Below are 17176 nucleotides of genomic sequence, written 5' to 3' on the forward strand. Positions count from 1 at the left end.
CGGAAGATGAGGCGTTCTTCCTCCAACCGTCGTTTTGTTGTGGTCTGGCGATGGAGGACCTGCATATCCTTGGTGGAGTGGGAGGGGGAGTTGAAGTGTTGAGCCACAGGGTCGTTGGGTTGGATGGTCCAGGTGTCCCAGAGGTGTTCTCTGATATGCTCCGCAAGTAGGTGGCCTGTCTCCCCAATATAGAGGAGGCCACATCGGGTGCAGAGGATGCAGATTCACCTGTACCTCCACACACATCATCTATTTCCGACGCCCCTCCCCCAAGTCCCTCCTCCCTACCTTTTATCTTAGCCTGCTGGACAAACTTTCCTCATTCCTGAAGAAGGGCTTATGCCCGAAACGTCGATTCTCCTGTTCCCTGGATGCTGCCTGACCTGCTGCGCTTTTCCAGTAACACATTTTCAGCTCTGATCTCCAGCATCTGCAGACCTCACTTTCTCCTCCTATTATGATTCAGTGCCAATCTTCTGTCTTTTCTCCTTTACCTTCCATATTTGTCTCTATTTAAATATTTAAAATGTCCCCTTGAATGCATCACTGAACATGAACATGCTTTCACCACAAAGGGTCTGTGTTTCAGACCCATTTATACAATGTGTTGAAAGACATCTCTTATCCCATTTGCTTCTTTGGCAAATTTCCTTATTACTTTTATGGGGGGGGGGGGGGGGGGAGGAGAATGTTGATTTTCCCTGCCTATCTACTCTGTCCAGCCCGCTCATGATTTTAACAATCTCTACCAAATCTCCTCTTTAACTTATTATCATAATTGGGGTTTATCATCCCTGGAGCCATCCATGTAAACCTCTCACACACTTTCTCATTTATTCACATCTTTCCTAAAGTATGGTACCCAGAATTCTCTGCTCTTGTACTCCAAGTCTAGGTTATTGTACCTTTATTAACAGCTTATTCTACTGACCTGCCATCTTTAGTGAGTTATGCACATATCTATCCAGATCTCTCCCCTCTGGTATATCCTTTACAAACATTTCCATGTAGGTTCATATTTCAGGTCTTCCACAACGTTACAAAGTGTATCTTTTTACGTACATGCAATCTCCAAGGACTAGATTTTTTGACCCATTATATTTTAATACTCTTGTGGTACAGTGGTAGCTTCCAAACCTCTGAGCCAAGAGACCTCAGTTCAAGTTCCACCTGCTCCAGAAGTGTGTAATAACATTTCTGAACAGGTTGATTCGAAAATATTTTTTTTTTTAAATCACGTCCACAAAACCTATCTAAAATGTTGCCAAGCTTGACGTTACTGGGAAACCCCATGAAAAAGTATCAAAACAAAGTGACACCTGGTCACAGTATGAACTCTGAAGATTTCATGCAGGAAAGACTGATGCAGGAAATGCTTTAATGATTCTTCCAATGATGACACTTTCTATTAGCTCCCATTTACAATCTATCTTAAGAATGTGTTAATTAATACAAGTCATTTACTTTAAAAATCTCACAATGTAAAAACGTGAAAGAATCACAACTATACTAATGAGAGCAGGAATTCTCAATTTAACACAAAAATAAGACAAGAAATAATATACAACATGTGAAATAGGAGGGGTTTGTTGTCTTTCAAGACTGTTGTGTTACACTCATAATCGTGCTCACCCTCTTCCTCAAATCCATCTTCCCCATTATCCAAATAAAAAGGCAAAATTAATAATGAGCATTGTTCTTTAAAATCCCCAATCATGTCATATATACATAATTGCAAGTGTTATGGTGTTCTAATTTCACCATTTTATGGAAATCCAGTGTCTTGGCATTTTCTAAAGACAAACATTTTACATGTACACAGAAATTTCCCCTGGAGTGCTGGTATGAATACAAAATGATATCCACAACTGACTATCCATTGAATTGATTCGAATCCTCATTACCATTTCTACATTCTGCTTAAATATTTTACTCATTGAATCAGTTTTACAAACAAGAATTTTCAACATGTACCAGTTAATATAAACACCTATTTATAATTCTTCAGAATGAGTCAATTTCTAATCAAATAAATTCAAATTAAACAGCAGTATATGTAAAATACATGGTTCTGCGTAAAGATCACAAATTCAGGTTATTTTTAGGATGTTGCTACGTCAAAGTACATTGTCATTGCCATTGATTCTCTGCAGACGAACACTGAACCTAAATAGAACCCAGAAATGTGGAGTCCTGAATGACAGCCAACCTTCCATTTCAAAAGCTGTCTTCAATAAGAGCCGAAACAAGGTTGCAAGTTACAACATTTAATCAGTTGAGCCCTGTAGTTTTATCTATTGGTGCTGACAAATAGACTGCTTCTATTTCAAGCAAAACGCAGCAGATCTACAGGCAGATGTACACATAACAAAGGAATTACTAAATATTTGGTGAGCAGGGTCAAGAATGTGGAATTGTATGCACTAATACCAAATACTAATTCTGCCCCTCCTTCACCAACATGGCTAATAAGCATCCCTCTCACATAATAAAACATCTAATGCCCAAATGACAAAAGCTTGCTGAAAGAGTAGGTTTTAGAAAGTGCCGTAAGAGGAAACAAGAAGAATAGAAGTTGAGAGACATGGAGAGATTGGATACACGTCAGGAGGGTGGATTTCCAGAGCTTCAGTCTAGGCAGCTGACAGCACTGGTGTCAACAGTGAAGGGATTAACTTAATAAACCAGAATTAGAACACAGACCTAGTGGAGTAATAAGAATGAAGAAAATAGGGAAGAGAGTGTGACTATGAAGCAATCTTAAATGAAGGATGAAAATTTTAAAATCAAATCACTGCATGACTAATAGCCAATATAGATCAACACCACAAGGGAGGTGGGTGAACAGGATTTAATGCAGGTTAGGACATTGCCAGCAGAATTCTGAATTACTTCAAGTTTATGCAATGACATATAGAGCATTAGAGTCCAAACGGGGTTGCTCTGGATGAATCCAATTCAGAGGGAACAAAAGGCTGCAATGAAAGTTTCAACAGCAGAAAAACTAAGGTGAGGTCAAAGTCAGGCATTCTTATGGAAGTAGAAAAGGCAGTCTTTGAGTTGGTGCAGATATGGGGTTTAAAGCACATCTCAGGATCATGCATACCAAGTTCAAAACAATCAGACAGGATTGAGACAGATGAAGTTGCTGGGAAAGCAATTGGTTTATGGGGATTAAAAACCATGCTTGTTTTCCCAATATTTAACTGTTCATCTAATATTGACTGTTGGACAAGCAATCAGATATTTAAAGATAGAGCAATGAAGGTTAGAATAGAGACAGAGTTGAGGGTCTTAAGGATTAATGCGGAAACTGATGCTATCATTTCAGATAATGTTAGGATGGGAACATAAATGAAAAAAAGAAGCCAAGGATATATCCTTGAAAACACAATGGGTTATGGTATTGGAGAGAGAATGTAAGTATTTGCAAGTAACTCTGGCTGCAAGAGAGCAGATACAATTCAAGCCAGGATGGAGCAGTCCACCCATCTGGACGACAATAGGGAGACATTAGAATAGAATTTAAGTTATTGACATCTCAAAGTTCGCAGACAGACTGAGAAGAATCAAAGTCAGACATAACTTTGGTAAGGACCATTTTGACAATAACACAGATTATGGAAACCTGACTGAAGGGATTCAAACAAGGAATTCCAATACAGATGGGCATTCATTTGCATAAAGACAATTATCTCCAAAATCTTTGCAAGTAAAGAGATGTACAAAATGAAGTAGTAATTTTCAAAGAGAGAGGAGTCAATGGCACTCTGTGTAGATGAGCTTAGTGCATGCTTTCCGGATCTTTATCTCATTAATTCACAGGATACAGGTGTCACTGCTAGGTAAGTATTATTGCCAAACCTTATTGCCCATGAGGAGGTGATGGCAATTCTTGAACTGCTGTATTCATTTAATACAAGTACACCTACTATCCTGTAGATTTTGACCCAGCAATTGTGAAGGAGTGAAGACATGGTTTCAAGTCAGGATGGTGTCAGGTTTGGGGTTGGTGGTGACCCCATGTATCTGTTGTCCTTGTCTTTCAAGGTGGCAGAGATCACAGCTTGCTGTCTAAGAAGCTTGGGTGACTTGAGTATATTGAAGGTGAGTGTCATTCAAACAGGCTGCTTTGCCCTGATCTTCTTGAGTGTTGTTTGAGCTGCCCTTATCCAGTATCCCATCACACTCTTGATTTTTGTCTTGTAGATGGTGGACAGACTTTATAAGTCAAGAGGAGAGTTACTCATCATAGAATTCCAAGCTTCTCTTGTAGCAGCAGTTTCATATGGTTGGTCCAGATCAGTTTCTAGTCAATGGAATATTTTGAAATTTTATTTAATAAAGGCTTGTTTTGTACGTTTCATATTTCACTACTTCTGAGGACTAGACTTTCAACAGAAAAAAACTGTAATTAGACTTCAGTGGTATTCAACGGGCAAAACAGACTATCAGTTCCACAAAAAACCTTTGCTCCCTTCCCCTCTCTCTTAGCAACCATTCTCTAACTCCACCCTTCCAGAGCTAATCTTCAACATCTACTCTCACAGAGGTCCTCCCCTACTACCAGAGAAGTACCCTTCCAAATTCTTTCACTCAGACATAATCCAGTTAGTTCAGAGGCATTCGTCCTCTTAATCACCTTCCTTATTGCCAGTGGCAGCAAACAGATCCTAGATGATATTACTCCTTCACTTTGGCAAGGAAGTTAATTGTGGAGGGTGACCTACTTTCTCACATGCAGTATGATCCACATTGGAGTAAGCTGAGTGCAGCAACGCTAGGAATGAGCTGCAGCAATAACCGAAAATAATTGGTGAAAAACAGTGGCCTCCCATGGAAATCCCTGAACAACAAATCTGTAATTGTGGCAGGAATTGCTACACACTTCCATTCAAAGGGATATAATTTTCATAATATTTATATGACTATTTAGTTGGTCTGAATAACAATTGCTGGTCTTGCTAGCTATGCTCACGTCTCATTTAAAAAAAGACTCTAGGGCTAAACTATGTAATGAGTGCAGTTTAGAATTAAGGTTGAGAAAAAGAAGCCTGTCAGAAATTTGGTTTAGCCAGACTTTTACTTAAATTTTGAATAAATTAGCCAAATCATGTTGCCAATCCTCATTAACCAGGCTTAATGTTACTTCTCAAACTCCAGCAATGAATTCAATCACGAGAACACTGAGACAGTCTACTTCACATCTAATAAGCCATCAAAATATTCGGACTTTGCAAACATTGCCAAAATCAAACTGAAAATTGTTTAAAACCATATCATTTTAAACTACAGCAAAGAAATGCTACTTCCAAGTACATGAATATAATTATTAACATAACTCAGGTTGTGCAACTGTCACTATCCCATATTACAAATCACTAAAAAATGAAGAACAACTTTCAATAAGCACCTTTGGGCACCCCAACTTTCTTAGTAGCATTATTACATGATTTGGAAATGTCATCCCTACAATATATAATCTGTAATATGTTCATCACTAATTTGAAGGCAGACTCATTGGATATTGGAGTTAGCGTGTGACAGATTATGCCAAAATCTCAATGATAACATTTATTTTATTCACTTGTGGGATATGGGCATCGCTGGCTGGGCTGGTATTAGCTGCTACAGTCCATGTGCTGCAGGGTGACCCACAAATGACCTTAGCAAGGAAATTCCAGGATTTTGACCAAGGCAATATATTTACAAGCCAGGATGATGAGTGGCTTGGAGTGGAACTGCTGTTACTGAGCATCTGTGGAGGTGGCAGTGGATATGGTATCAATTAAGTAGGCAGCTTTGTCTTGACTGGTTTCAAGCTTCTGGAGTGTTGCTGAACTGCGCTCATTCAGTCAAGTGGGAAGTATTTTATCACACTCTTGATTTGTGTCATGTTAATAGTAGACAACCTTTGGGAGTCAGGAGGTGAGTTACACAGTGCAATATTCCTAGACTCTGATCTGCTCTTACAGTCACTGTATTTATATGGCAAGTCCAATCAGCTTCTGATCATTGGCAAACACCAGGGTACTGATAACGGGGGATTCAGTGATTATAATACCATTGAATGTCAACTGATGGTGATTAGATTCTCTTATTGGAGATGGTCATTCTCTGGCATTCGTGGTGCAAATGTTACTTGGCACTTGTCAGCCCCAGCCTGGATACTGTCCAGATCTTGCTGCATTTGGGCATAGACTACTTCAGTATCTGCGGAGTTGTGAATGATGAACATTGTACAATCATCGGCGAACATCCCCACTTCTGATCGTACGATGGAAAGAAGGTAATTGATCAAGTAACTAAAGAAGGTTGGGCCTATGGCACTACTCTGAGAAAGTCCTGCACAGATGTCCTAGAGCGGAGATGAATGACATCCAACAGCCACAACTATCGTCCTATGTGCTAAATATGACACTAAACAGCGGAGACATTTCCCAATTCCAATTAATTCCAGTTTTGCTAGGACTCCTTGATGCCACACTTGGTCAATTGTAGCCTTGATGGTAAGGGCTGTCACTCAGTCAACTCTGGAATTCAGCTCTCTTGTCCATGTCTGACCCAATCCTGTAATGATGTCAGAAACTGAGTGACCCTGTGGATCCCAAACAAAGTCACCAACAGGCTGAGCAGGTGCCGTTTGGTAGCACTGTTATTGACACCTTTAACCACTTTGCTCATGATCAAGAACATACCAATTGATAACTGTTATTCTAGTGGTAATTGGCCAAGTTGGATTTGTCCTGCTATTTGTGTACATGACATACTTAGGCAACTTTCCACATTGTCAGGTAAATGCCAGTGTTATATTTGTACAAGAGGAGTGGCAAGTCCTGGAGCACAAGTCTTTAGTATTATTGCCGGAATGTTGTCAAGGCCCTTAGCCTTTGCTATATCCAGTACCTCCAACTATTTCTTGATATTAAGTGAATTGAATTGGCTGATGACCGGCCTTTGTGATGCTGGGGACCAGTAGAGGAGACCAAGATGGATCATCCACTTGGCACTTCCTGATGAGGATGTTGTGAATGCTTCAATGCAGCATACACTGCAAACATCATTTGATATCTACCAACAAGTGGGAAAAGTAGTGCATCATCTATGCCAAATTTACAACATCCACCAGAGGAATGCCAGAGGCAATCCTACTGCAGAACTTCCCCGAGGCACCAGCAACAAGAACTTTTGTCATTCAAGTCAATCTCATATCAGATTCTTCATATATAAGGAGATGTACAAAGGATGCAGTCATTTGCTACCTGGACATATTCAAACAACAAAAAGTCAACTATCATCTGATGAGAGTGTGATTAAAAAAAACTTGACATTTAAATACTATCACATTTCACCAAATCAGATCAGTTAATACAACTCAGTCTTTCATAACCACCTATATAAATGCCTAAAGATTTGCATCAGGACACTTTCATAATATGAAATAAGATGAGAAACCGCAAAGAGCAGAGCTGGATTTTGTCAAATCAAGGATTTTTTCGTTTAATTTCAATACACAAATTTTAATATTGCTTTATTAAGAAGGTGCAGCATCATAAATGTGCTTCATTTGTATTAACTGATTTACTGAGTCCAGGAGAAAAGCTATTTGAAACTCCTCCTTTAAAGGGTGAATAATGTAAAGAGCAAAAGCTTGTACTTTATATTATAAATTTATTTATACATGAAGAGCCCATGGGATCAGGGGCAAATTGGCAAATGTGAATGAAAATTGGCTTTGTGGCAAAAAGAGAGGGTGATAGTCAAAGTGTGTTCATGTAGCTGGAAGGCATAGCACAGAGTTCAGTGAGAGGGACCTTTCTATTTGTTGTGTAAGTTAATGACCTAGGCACGAATATAGGAATATTGTCAGTTGGTTTGCACTAAAATTTGTGGTGTGACAAATAGTGAGGAGAAAACAGGATGATATAGACAGACTAGTCAGATGGGCTAAACAGAGGCAAATAGAATTTAAATCTGAAAGGTACAAGGTTGCAACGTGATCCATTTTGAGGGGACTAAGAAGGCAAGCGAGTACACATTGTACTTCCTAGAGTCCTATCATTCAGAGGATCAGAGGGACCTTGGTGTATGTCCACAGATCCTTTAAAGCAGGAGAACAGGTAGATAAGATGGTTAAGGAGGCATATGGGATTATACACTTTATTAGTCAAGGCATTGAATACATGCGCAAGGTGGTTATGGTGGAGCTGTATATAACACTGGTTAGGTTACAGTTGGAGTACAGTTCTGGTTGCCACACTACAGGAAGGATGTGATTGCACTAGTGAAGGTGCAGAAGAGAATCATCAGGATACTAAATAAAAACCAAAAGAATTGCAGATGCATTAAATCGGAAACAAAAACAGAAATTGTTGAAAAAGATCAGATCTGGCAGCATCTGTGGAGAGAAATCATAGTTAATGTTTTGGGTCGAGTGACCCTTCCTCAGAACACCTGGTTATTGCCTGGGCTTGAAAAATTCAACAATGAACACAGACTACATAGATTGGAACAAACAAGGAATGCTGGAGAAGCTCAGCCGGTCTAGCAGCTGCTGTGGAGAGAGAATCACTATTGAAGTTTTGAGTTCAGTAAGACCCTTCACCAGAACTAAAGTTCAATTCTAAAGAAGAGTCATACCAGACTCAAAACGTTAACTGTCTCTTTCTCCCGATTTCCAGCATCTGCAGTAGTTTGCTTTTATGTGAATGTTTAGGTAGGCTGGAGTTGTTTTTCTTTAAACAAAGAAGGCTGAGGGGGAAATGTGAGGTGTACATGAGGGACATGAATAGGGTAGCTAGGGGAAACGTTTTCCCCTTAGTAGAGAGGTCAATATCCGAGGGGGCACATGTTTAAGGTAAGGAGCAGGAGACTTAGAGGCAGTTTGAGGAAATAATTTTTCACCCACAAGGCTGTGGGTATGGAATTCACTGCCTAAAAGGATGGTACAAGCAGGAACCCTCGAGACATTTAAGACCTATTTAGATTAATACTTAATACATCATAGCATATCAGCCAAATGTTGGAAATTAGGATTAGAATAGATTGATGTTTGAGGACAAGCACAGGCACAATGGGGTGAAGGGATTCCCACCATGTTGTAAAACTCTTGACTCTCTAGTATCTTGTATGACTTCAGGATATCTCAAAGCACTTTACAGTCAAAGAAATCTGATGTCTTTGTTGTTATGGAGGAATTGTGTACAGTAATAATCACACAAATAGCATAAAATTATTTGTTTTAGATGTTAGTTTAGGAATAAATATTGCCAGGATATCAGGAATAATTACTCTTCTTCAAATAATGCTTGAGGATATTTTATGTGCATCTGAGGAGACAGACAGACTCTCAGCTTAATATTTCGTCAGAAAGCTGGCACTTTCAGTATACAGCACTCCCTCAGTTTTACACTTCTATGTCACCCTAGATGATGTGTGCGAATCTCTGGAGTGGGTCTTGAACAAACAATGTGACTCAAAGGCAAAACTGCTGCCAGCAAGCCAAGTTAGAAGAAATGTCAGGTGAACTATCTCATTGAAACCTATGTATGTTCTCCCAGTGGGATATTGTGTTGGCATTTTGATCAATGCAAACATAGCAGGTGGAATTCTTTAAATCATTCAAAGATCATTCAGATCATTCAGATCACAATATTCCTCTTCATCTTTGCCAAACAAACATGGTATCTCTCAATAATTTTAAATTCCAACCCTCCATTATGCATAAATTTCTTGCAACACATGACTCAAAAGACAAGCAATTCTTTAAGTCATGAGAAAGTCTTTTACACACTCAATACAATAACAAGATTTGCAACACAGTTTTTCCAGCAAAATGAAGCCAAAAGTCAAGCTAACAAGGGGAAGCCACATATCGAACTTTACAAAGTGATTAAAATTGAGAACAGAATAATTAAATATTAGCGTAATACAGATTCTCTTAGAACCATACTGCTGGATATTATAGATAATAGAGAAAACAATTTGACATGACATAGAACACTAAATCTTTTTGGATTACAGATTTCTGTACAATCACTACTTATGGTTAGCTGGCAGTGAACTTCACTTGAATGGTGTGAAAAACAGGTTTTTTTCCCTCCAAATATCTGACTTCCAGATGCTGCTTATTCTAGTGACCCAAAACAAGACCCAAAGACTCACTGCAAAAACTTAGCTGGACTGACAATCAGACATTATTTTGTCAGGACGATGTGACTTTAGTAGTTGACTATAAATTTGATATTGATTGACAGCAGTATTGACTAAAGTCCAATAAAATTACAATGCATATAATTGCTTCTACAATAGTGAAAAAGTAATGCAAAACTGCAATACAGGGTTACTTCACCAAAGCATTTTAAGACATTCAGCAACATAAAAAAATTTTGGCTAGGTTGGCAACAGGGAAATTGAGACAGGAAAATGAAAGTGCGACAGGAATCTGAGCCTTACCCCTTCCCACCAGTATTTATATTTAGTAAGTTTTGGGGTGTTGCAGGGCGAAGGAAAATGAAGCTCGATACAGAGGACAGCAGTAACCACTGCAGCAATTTTCACTGTTTTTTGTTGCTATCTCACCCAATTACAAAAAGCAATCCTGAGAAAAATAAAAATATAAATGTCTGTAATCATCCGATAACAGAATGGTTTATGGAACTTAGCGCTCAGAAAAGTATTCTATCATTCAAATTAATGGTGTACAAAGCACATGTTGAAAAATACTGACAGCACTTTTGAAACTATGTAATAATTAGCCTATCCAAACCCCTCAAAGTCAAATGTGCAATTTCCTCATCCCATAATAAACTATCAGCTGTAATCTTTTGAAGCAATAACTTCCAATACATGATTCATGATTCAACCTCAGTTAGCATTTGTACATTAAATAAAACAATTTCTTATAACACAATAGTGATTCGGAATGAAAGAGTCACTAAAGCCCAGATGAACTAATTAGAAGTTCTATTGAAGTTACACTGCACTAGCTCTAGTCACAGAAAATAGATCATTATAGATCTCTAAACAAAATTGGTTTGCAAGAGTCCAAGCACCAAGATTGTAGCTTTCACTACAATTCTACTTAGAAAGTGACTGAATTTGCATAACATAATCCACTTTTGTACAGGCCATCTTAAAGTATGAATGAGGCAGCCGGGAGTTGAGTGTTTTCTCTCCAAAAGCACAGTGCTATCACTGTTCTGTAAATGGCTTTAAGAAGCTGTGTTCTATGTGGCACATTTCACACCGGACAAATGAATTTGATTTTGAGAGTGCAGAGCAAGTTTTTTTATTTGCAAACATCAGATTCTAAACAAACAACGTACACAAAAAAAACTGTGCCAATTACAGTCCACCCAGCAGGAAACAGAGTGGTCACAAGCAATCATCCCTTGAAGTGGACGATTCAACGCCTCCTCTAGCTAAATATTTTTGATTATGCAGCTGCTTAGCAAAACACGCCATCATTGGCTACTGGCACACTCACCCACAAATTTTTACTGTTTTAAACACTCAAAACAGATGCCTGTCATTCTTCAGTTTCAAAATAAAAGGCAAATCTAGAGATTATATCATATTTTCACATGAAAGGATTGGAGTGAATTTAAGAGGGTTTTTTCCCCTTTATTGAATCCTTTTTATCTTTTATTTTATCCTACATAAGATTACATGTTTACAGAGAGTAGGCAGGGAGAAATTGGCTAGTCATGAAGCTAAAGCCATCTTGAGTGTGGGATAGGCTAGATGGATCAGCTGATCTCCTACTATGTCACACAAATCTTTCCCCATACCAACACAGCCCAACCCAAGGCTGCATGAAATCCCATTATATCTGGTGTTACCTGTTGCTAAGCCACACCGTATTGCTGACTGAAGAAAACGTGTGTAACATAAAAGCTGAGAACAGACCTGCGTCCTCAGCCAGAAAAGCGCACAGCGAATGAGACTAAAAACATGTGTCAATTAAAACATTGAGTTTTCATTCCTCCTAGCGGTGCAGTCTAGCAGAAAAAACAAACAGTAAATTCTGAAATTAATTTCTCAATCATGCAAGGCACAGCTCCAAAGCTGGCCATGGTTTATAGGTTTGTTACCATTCCAAAGTGAGCATTCTGCTGCACAAAAACTCAGGTGGACTGCAAATAGCCTAAGTTTGACGAGTCAGATCCTGAGCATATATTATACAGGAAATTAAATGTCACATTGTGGTGGACATTTATGTGAGGGGAGAGGATGCAAGGCAAAAGTGCATACAGAGTGGAAAGCTCAGAATAAAGGGATCTACGTTCAAAGATTTACACTTGAAATGAAATATTCTAAAGTGCAATCCACCTCACTCCAAGAAATCTCTTCCACATTTAAGAGTTTGACTGTTCAAAAATGTACACAGAAAGCAATATTTTCAGTGTTTAATTAAGATGTGAGTGATATGAAAGTACTGGGTGTAAGCTGTACAGCACAGATAACTCTCTCCACAGCAATTGGAGATCAATCATGCCCGATTGAAATCCTTTTATGCCATCGACAGTTTGAAAAATAGCTGCAGCCTCAATAAAAGACAGGACATCCAGAGAATACCAGAAGAATATTTGCAACAAAAGAGAGCAAACAAATGTTAATAAACTGATATAATGTAACACTCTATTAAAAAAAAATCATTTCCAAGGTGTTTGGTATAGTTATTGATTTAAACTGAAGAATGTCTTAAATTATCACCATTTCCTATTCTTCCTCTTTTCAATATTCAACTTAGACTGCCATTTTTAAGGTAGCCTTCTGCTCAAACATATCTAATCCAGATGTGACACATCATCAGCACATCAGAATAGAAACAAACCCAAGGCAAACCTAAGTTTATCAAAATTTACTGCAGTTGTTAAGAATGGCATGCAACCATGTGCACATTTTGGCATTCTGTCTAACAACTTAATGAATGCTTCAAAACTGATCATATTGATGCAAAGTTGTGCTCCTGGGTCTTTCGTTTTCACTGTAATCCTTTCACAAACCTGTGGGAGAGAGAAGCAGTCAGGTGTCCCATTCCTCATAATAAAATTAACAATATAAAAATGACAAAGAAAACCCTCTCAAATCCAAAAGTCTACAAATTCTATTTTTTGCTATCCGTGTATCCTTCCAGCTCACTGGCTGCCTCACAACTCTTCTTGTGCACATACATTTTTTTCCCATCTGCTCCACACTTGTGTTTTATAGTAGGACTTCCTCCAGATCGTTTCTTGATCCCTTTGCTTTTAAATTATTGTGTTAAATCACCACCCACACCATCTGAATCCCAGATGTTAGTGCAGTTATATCACATGATCTTACTAATGTATTTATCCACCAATGATTTGGCTAATCCCATAAACTATTAGTAGGATAACAGTAACCTGCAAACCTAGCTGGCACTGGATTCAGATAACTTCCATTTGATTCACAAGTTGGTTCAAAGCAACAATAACTTAGGTGTATTATAACACCTTTAACATGCTGTCAGCTGGTCCACAAGAGTGTTATCAAACAATTTAATACATAGCAACATAAGGATGTAAGACGACAAACTACCAAAGCCTTGGTCATAGATGTCTATTAAAGAGCACCTTAATTGAGAGAGAAAAAAAAGAGATGGAAATACTTAGAAGGAGAATTCCTGAACTTTAAGGCACTGAAAACTGAAGGCAGTCACCAATAGCAGAACAGTTAAAACTAGTAATGCTCAGAAGGGGCCAGATGAGATTACAGAGATAGCAATAACCGCTATTATATTCTAGAGCACATTCAAATCAGTAATATTTTCAGAGTGGGAAGTCCTCATCAAGCAGATCTCCACTCAGCCAACTGTGGCAAAGAATTTTACTTTTTAATATCAACTATTACATAACTGTTTTAACCCAATAAATAAATATTGGAGAATACTTGGCACAAAATGTATTTTATCTGTCCTCTACACTATCCTTCTGCTTTTTGACTTCCACATTGGACGTTAAATTAGGGCTTACATTTTGGGTCATTGATATTTCCTTGCTCACAGTTTATTGGAAATGTTTGGCCCACTTGCAAGTGATTTTCTCCAAACTTGCGAAGTGATTTTTCTATCCAGAGTTGGACAATAGAGGAGATTATTCTCGAAACGTTGCACTATTTGATGGGGACATGTGAGGTAGTTTTCTGACACCGTTGTAATGTAAATTGTGTTTCTGTCAGTTAGCAAGAGAAAGATGAAAATTAGATAGGGGTGCTATTTCTGATTATAAAAGGACTACTGTTACAAAATGTGCGTGGAGGTTGGGTAAGGACAGGATGAAACCCATTCATGGCCAAAATTCTGAAAGAAGGGCAATAAAATTGAGTAGGGAAAAACAAATAAATAAATCTGGTGCTCATAAGTTAAATCTGCAAAGTCCTAAAAAGTCCATCAGCCTCTGAAAAGGGAAGACAAGCAAATGCTTCGGGTGTGCATACGTCCAGATAAATGTTTACAAATGAAATATTTAGCTGCCTTTTGTTTTCAAAGAAGGCAGTCTTATTGTGTATTTCCTGCATTTTGGGCCATTTTTTGCAGGTTCCAGCATTTACAGCTTTTTTAAAAAAAAATTCAGCCAGAACAAGGTCATTCCAAGAGATAACAGTTGAAACGTGATCAGACCAATTCATTGGCTGCAGAATTTTTTTTTTGTATCTAATCTGTATTCCAGCACCCCTGAGAGCAGCTCTTCTCTAGTTGATCATCCTTAAAAGAAAAGTTCATATCGTAAAACTTTCAAGTGGCTTCGAAAGAAATCATCTTCAACATGAGAAAAAGTCAGTTTTGGACCAACAAAGGAAACCACATTATTAAAAACAATTTTTAAAAGTAATGCTTGTTTTTGTTAATTCTTTTATATTAATGACTGAACTAAGCCCGTAGAATGTCAAATAGCTGCATAAAGAACTTCTCGGACACTCAGGGGTAAAAGTCCCCTTTAACGACTAATGTAAATGAAAATGTTAATGTAACTGTAAAACAGAGAAAACCATCTCTACTTGCATTGGTGATCAGAGAGAATTGCACAGGTACAAGTTCGAAGCTCCTTAACAAACAAAGGAGCATAAACACATTGCAGTGAAACCTTAAACTATGACACCGTCATAACAATACACAACAAATTAGTGCATATGTCAATATGAGATACTGAAGAGCTTTACAAGCTGCATACTCATATTTATTCACATCAGGTGCATGTTTAGCATAGGTAAATTCTTTGATACTCATTAGTCTTAGAAAAAATAGCACATTTTCATTCTTTCTGATCTAGGCCTGTCAACAACTGCTGTTTTTTTAAATCAAGAAATGCCATTTTCAAAAAAATCTAAACCACCCAACTTACTTTATAAACATGAAATCGTGCCAGAAATGGAAAGGATTTCTTCAGCTTGTCAAAGCGACGCATGCTTGAGCCGTGATCTGTCCCTTACTTTCTCAGTAATCAAATTTATAATGTTCTTCCTTTAAGCAAGTCCAGAATTCCAAATTATCCATTCCACTCTCCCTGCAGTAAAACTTTCTCAACTTCCCATGACATGGGAAAACTGCCACTTTTTTCAGGGGCACAATTCTACATCCCAACATTTTCTGTTTACTTGGAATTTATAAAAGTAGAACTTATTTTCACATGTTCACAGTTTATGACTCAAGTGATTTCTCGACGAGGGAAGAAACAGCAGCTTTCTCCAATAACATTCGTCTCAAAGCTGCCATACGCTGTAGGAGTCGACCGAGTACTGAATGGTAAAACTGTGCTGCTTTGCTATTCAACTGCAGCACAACTTGGACAGAAGCCAGGAGGTCAATATTAACTGGAGGATGGAGAGTTCATTTCCTGTGGGCCCCTCAGCTGATGGTTTAACAAGGCAATTCTCCACGCCTCCTCACATACCGCCAACCTACCATCCGCTCTCTTTCTCTCTCTCGCACCCCCCCACCAAATCAGCCCCCTAACCACTCCACACACACATACACATCTCATCACTCCCTCCCACACTCCCACCAAATCAAATCAGCAAAGGAGCATACTAGATAAAGCAGTGCTGTATTCTGTCCTGCACTTAAAGCTGGAAAAAGTTAACCTACAATTTCTTGCATAAATCCCCAGTGAAATCAGCCTGAAACAGAAATCCCAAGCTGCACACTCTCTAGCATCCATCTAGCATCTAAAGGGACACTGATTTTAAACAGCAGCAATCTAATAACTACTTTTTATTCTTTAAAAATCTGTCAAATTGGCAATTTTCAAGTTGTCAAGTGATATTGTTTCAATCCAATAAATACCAAGATGTGCACTTATAAACAGAGAGGGAGTGGGGGAAATGGTCTTCCATGTTATTCTGAAAGCAATGCTTTCATGATTTAAACTTAGTGATTTCATTATAGGCAAGACTGTGAGAATTCTGTGACAGGTTAAGAGCAATAAAAATTCTCAAGCAAGAGAATACAGATTCTGCAGGTCTTCCCAGTTTCTTTCGTACATTAGGGCAATGTCTATTCATGTTTACATATCGTGTATCAATGACTTTCAGATTTAGAAAAAATACAAACCATTTGAATTGGCTACATATATTAGTTGGAGAAAAAATGAACAAGGCAGTAAAGCAGGAGCTGGAACAGGAGAACTGGGAGCAGAAACTAGAAGCAGCTAACCACTCTTTCAAAAAAATGGAAAATTTAGTAGCATTCAATTGGAGAATAGGAGCAGTGGCATGCGAATTGAAAAAAAAATTAACATCCTAATTAGCAGGAAGATATGTAGCACTAATAGAATGGGGCTTTATGGCCAACTTACAAATTGATGTGAAGAGAAATCATAGTTTACATTTCAGGACCGGTGACCTTTCCTCAGATTTAAAGTCACCAGACCTGATACGTTAACTCTGCTTTCTCTGCACAGATGCTGCCAGACTTGCTGAGCTTTTCCAGCAATTTCTATTTTTGTTTTTGATTTGCAGCATTCAGTTCTCTTGATATTATTTACATTGGTATTATTTATTGGCATTATTTTCACAGGAGTTAAAATCATCACGCACTGGATATTCACAGATTTGGTTTGACTACAGAGGTCTTTAAAATGGTGGACAGGACCCTATGCTGAAATTCCAACTCTTATTCCTGGTGACAGCAACTTTCACCTGTGTATGGAAA

The 17176-nt window shown here is 38.3% G+C and overlaps 1 protein-coding gene across 7 annotated transcripts in view; it reads right to left on the reverse strand.

Annotated features, from left to right (window-relative positions):
- The window catches only part of tnk2b (tyrosine kinase, non-receptor, 2b), a 270657-nt gene that overhangs the window by 118958 nt on the left and 134523 nt on the right, over positions 1–17176 (reverse strand). The window contains exon 1 of one of the 7 annotated variants that reach the window (XM_043702430.1): positions 15369–15716. The exons of 5 other annotated variants lie outside the window; for them this stretch is intronic. In XM_043702430.1, coding sequence (XP_043558365.1) covers positions 15369–15431 — 63 coding nt within the window. In that variant the 5' untranslated portion in view covers positions 15432–15716. Of the gene's footprint in view, positions 1–15368; positions 15717–17176 lie in introns of those variants that run through there. One more of the 7 variants, XM_043702436.1, reaches the window with a different exon arrangement.

This window comes from Chiloscyllium plagiosum, chromosome 13 (genome assembly GCF_004010195.1).
Source record: "Chiloscyllium plagiosum isolate BGI_BamShark_2017 chromosome 13, ASM401019v2, whole genome shotgun sequence".
In the NCBI taxonomy this organism is placed as follows: domain Eukaryota; kingdom Metazoa; phylum Chordata; class Chondrichthyes; order Orectolobiformes; family Hemiscylliidae; genus Chiloscyllium; species Chiloscyllium plagiosum.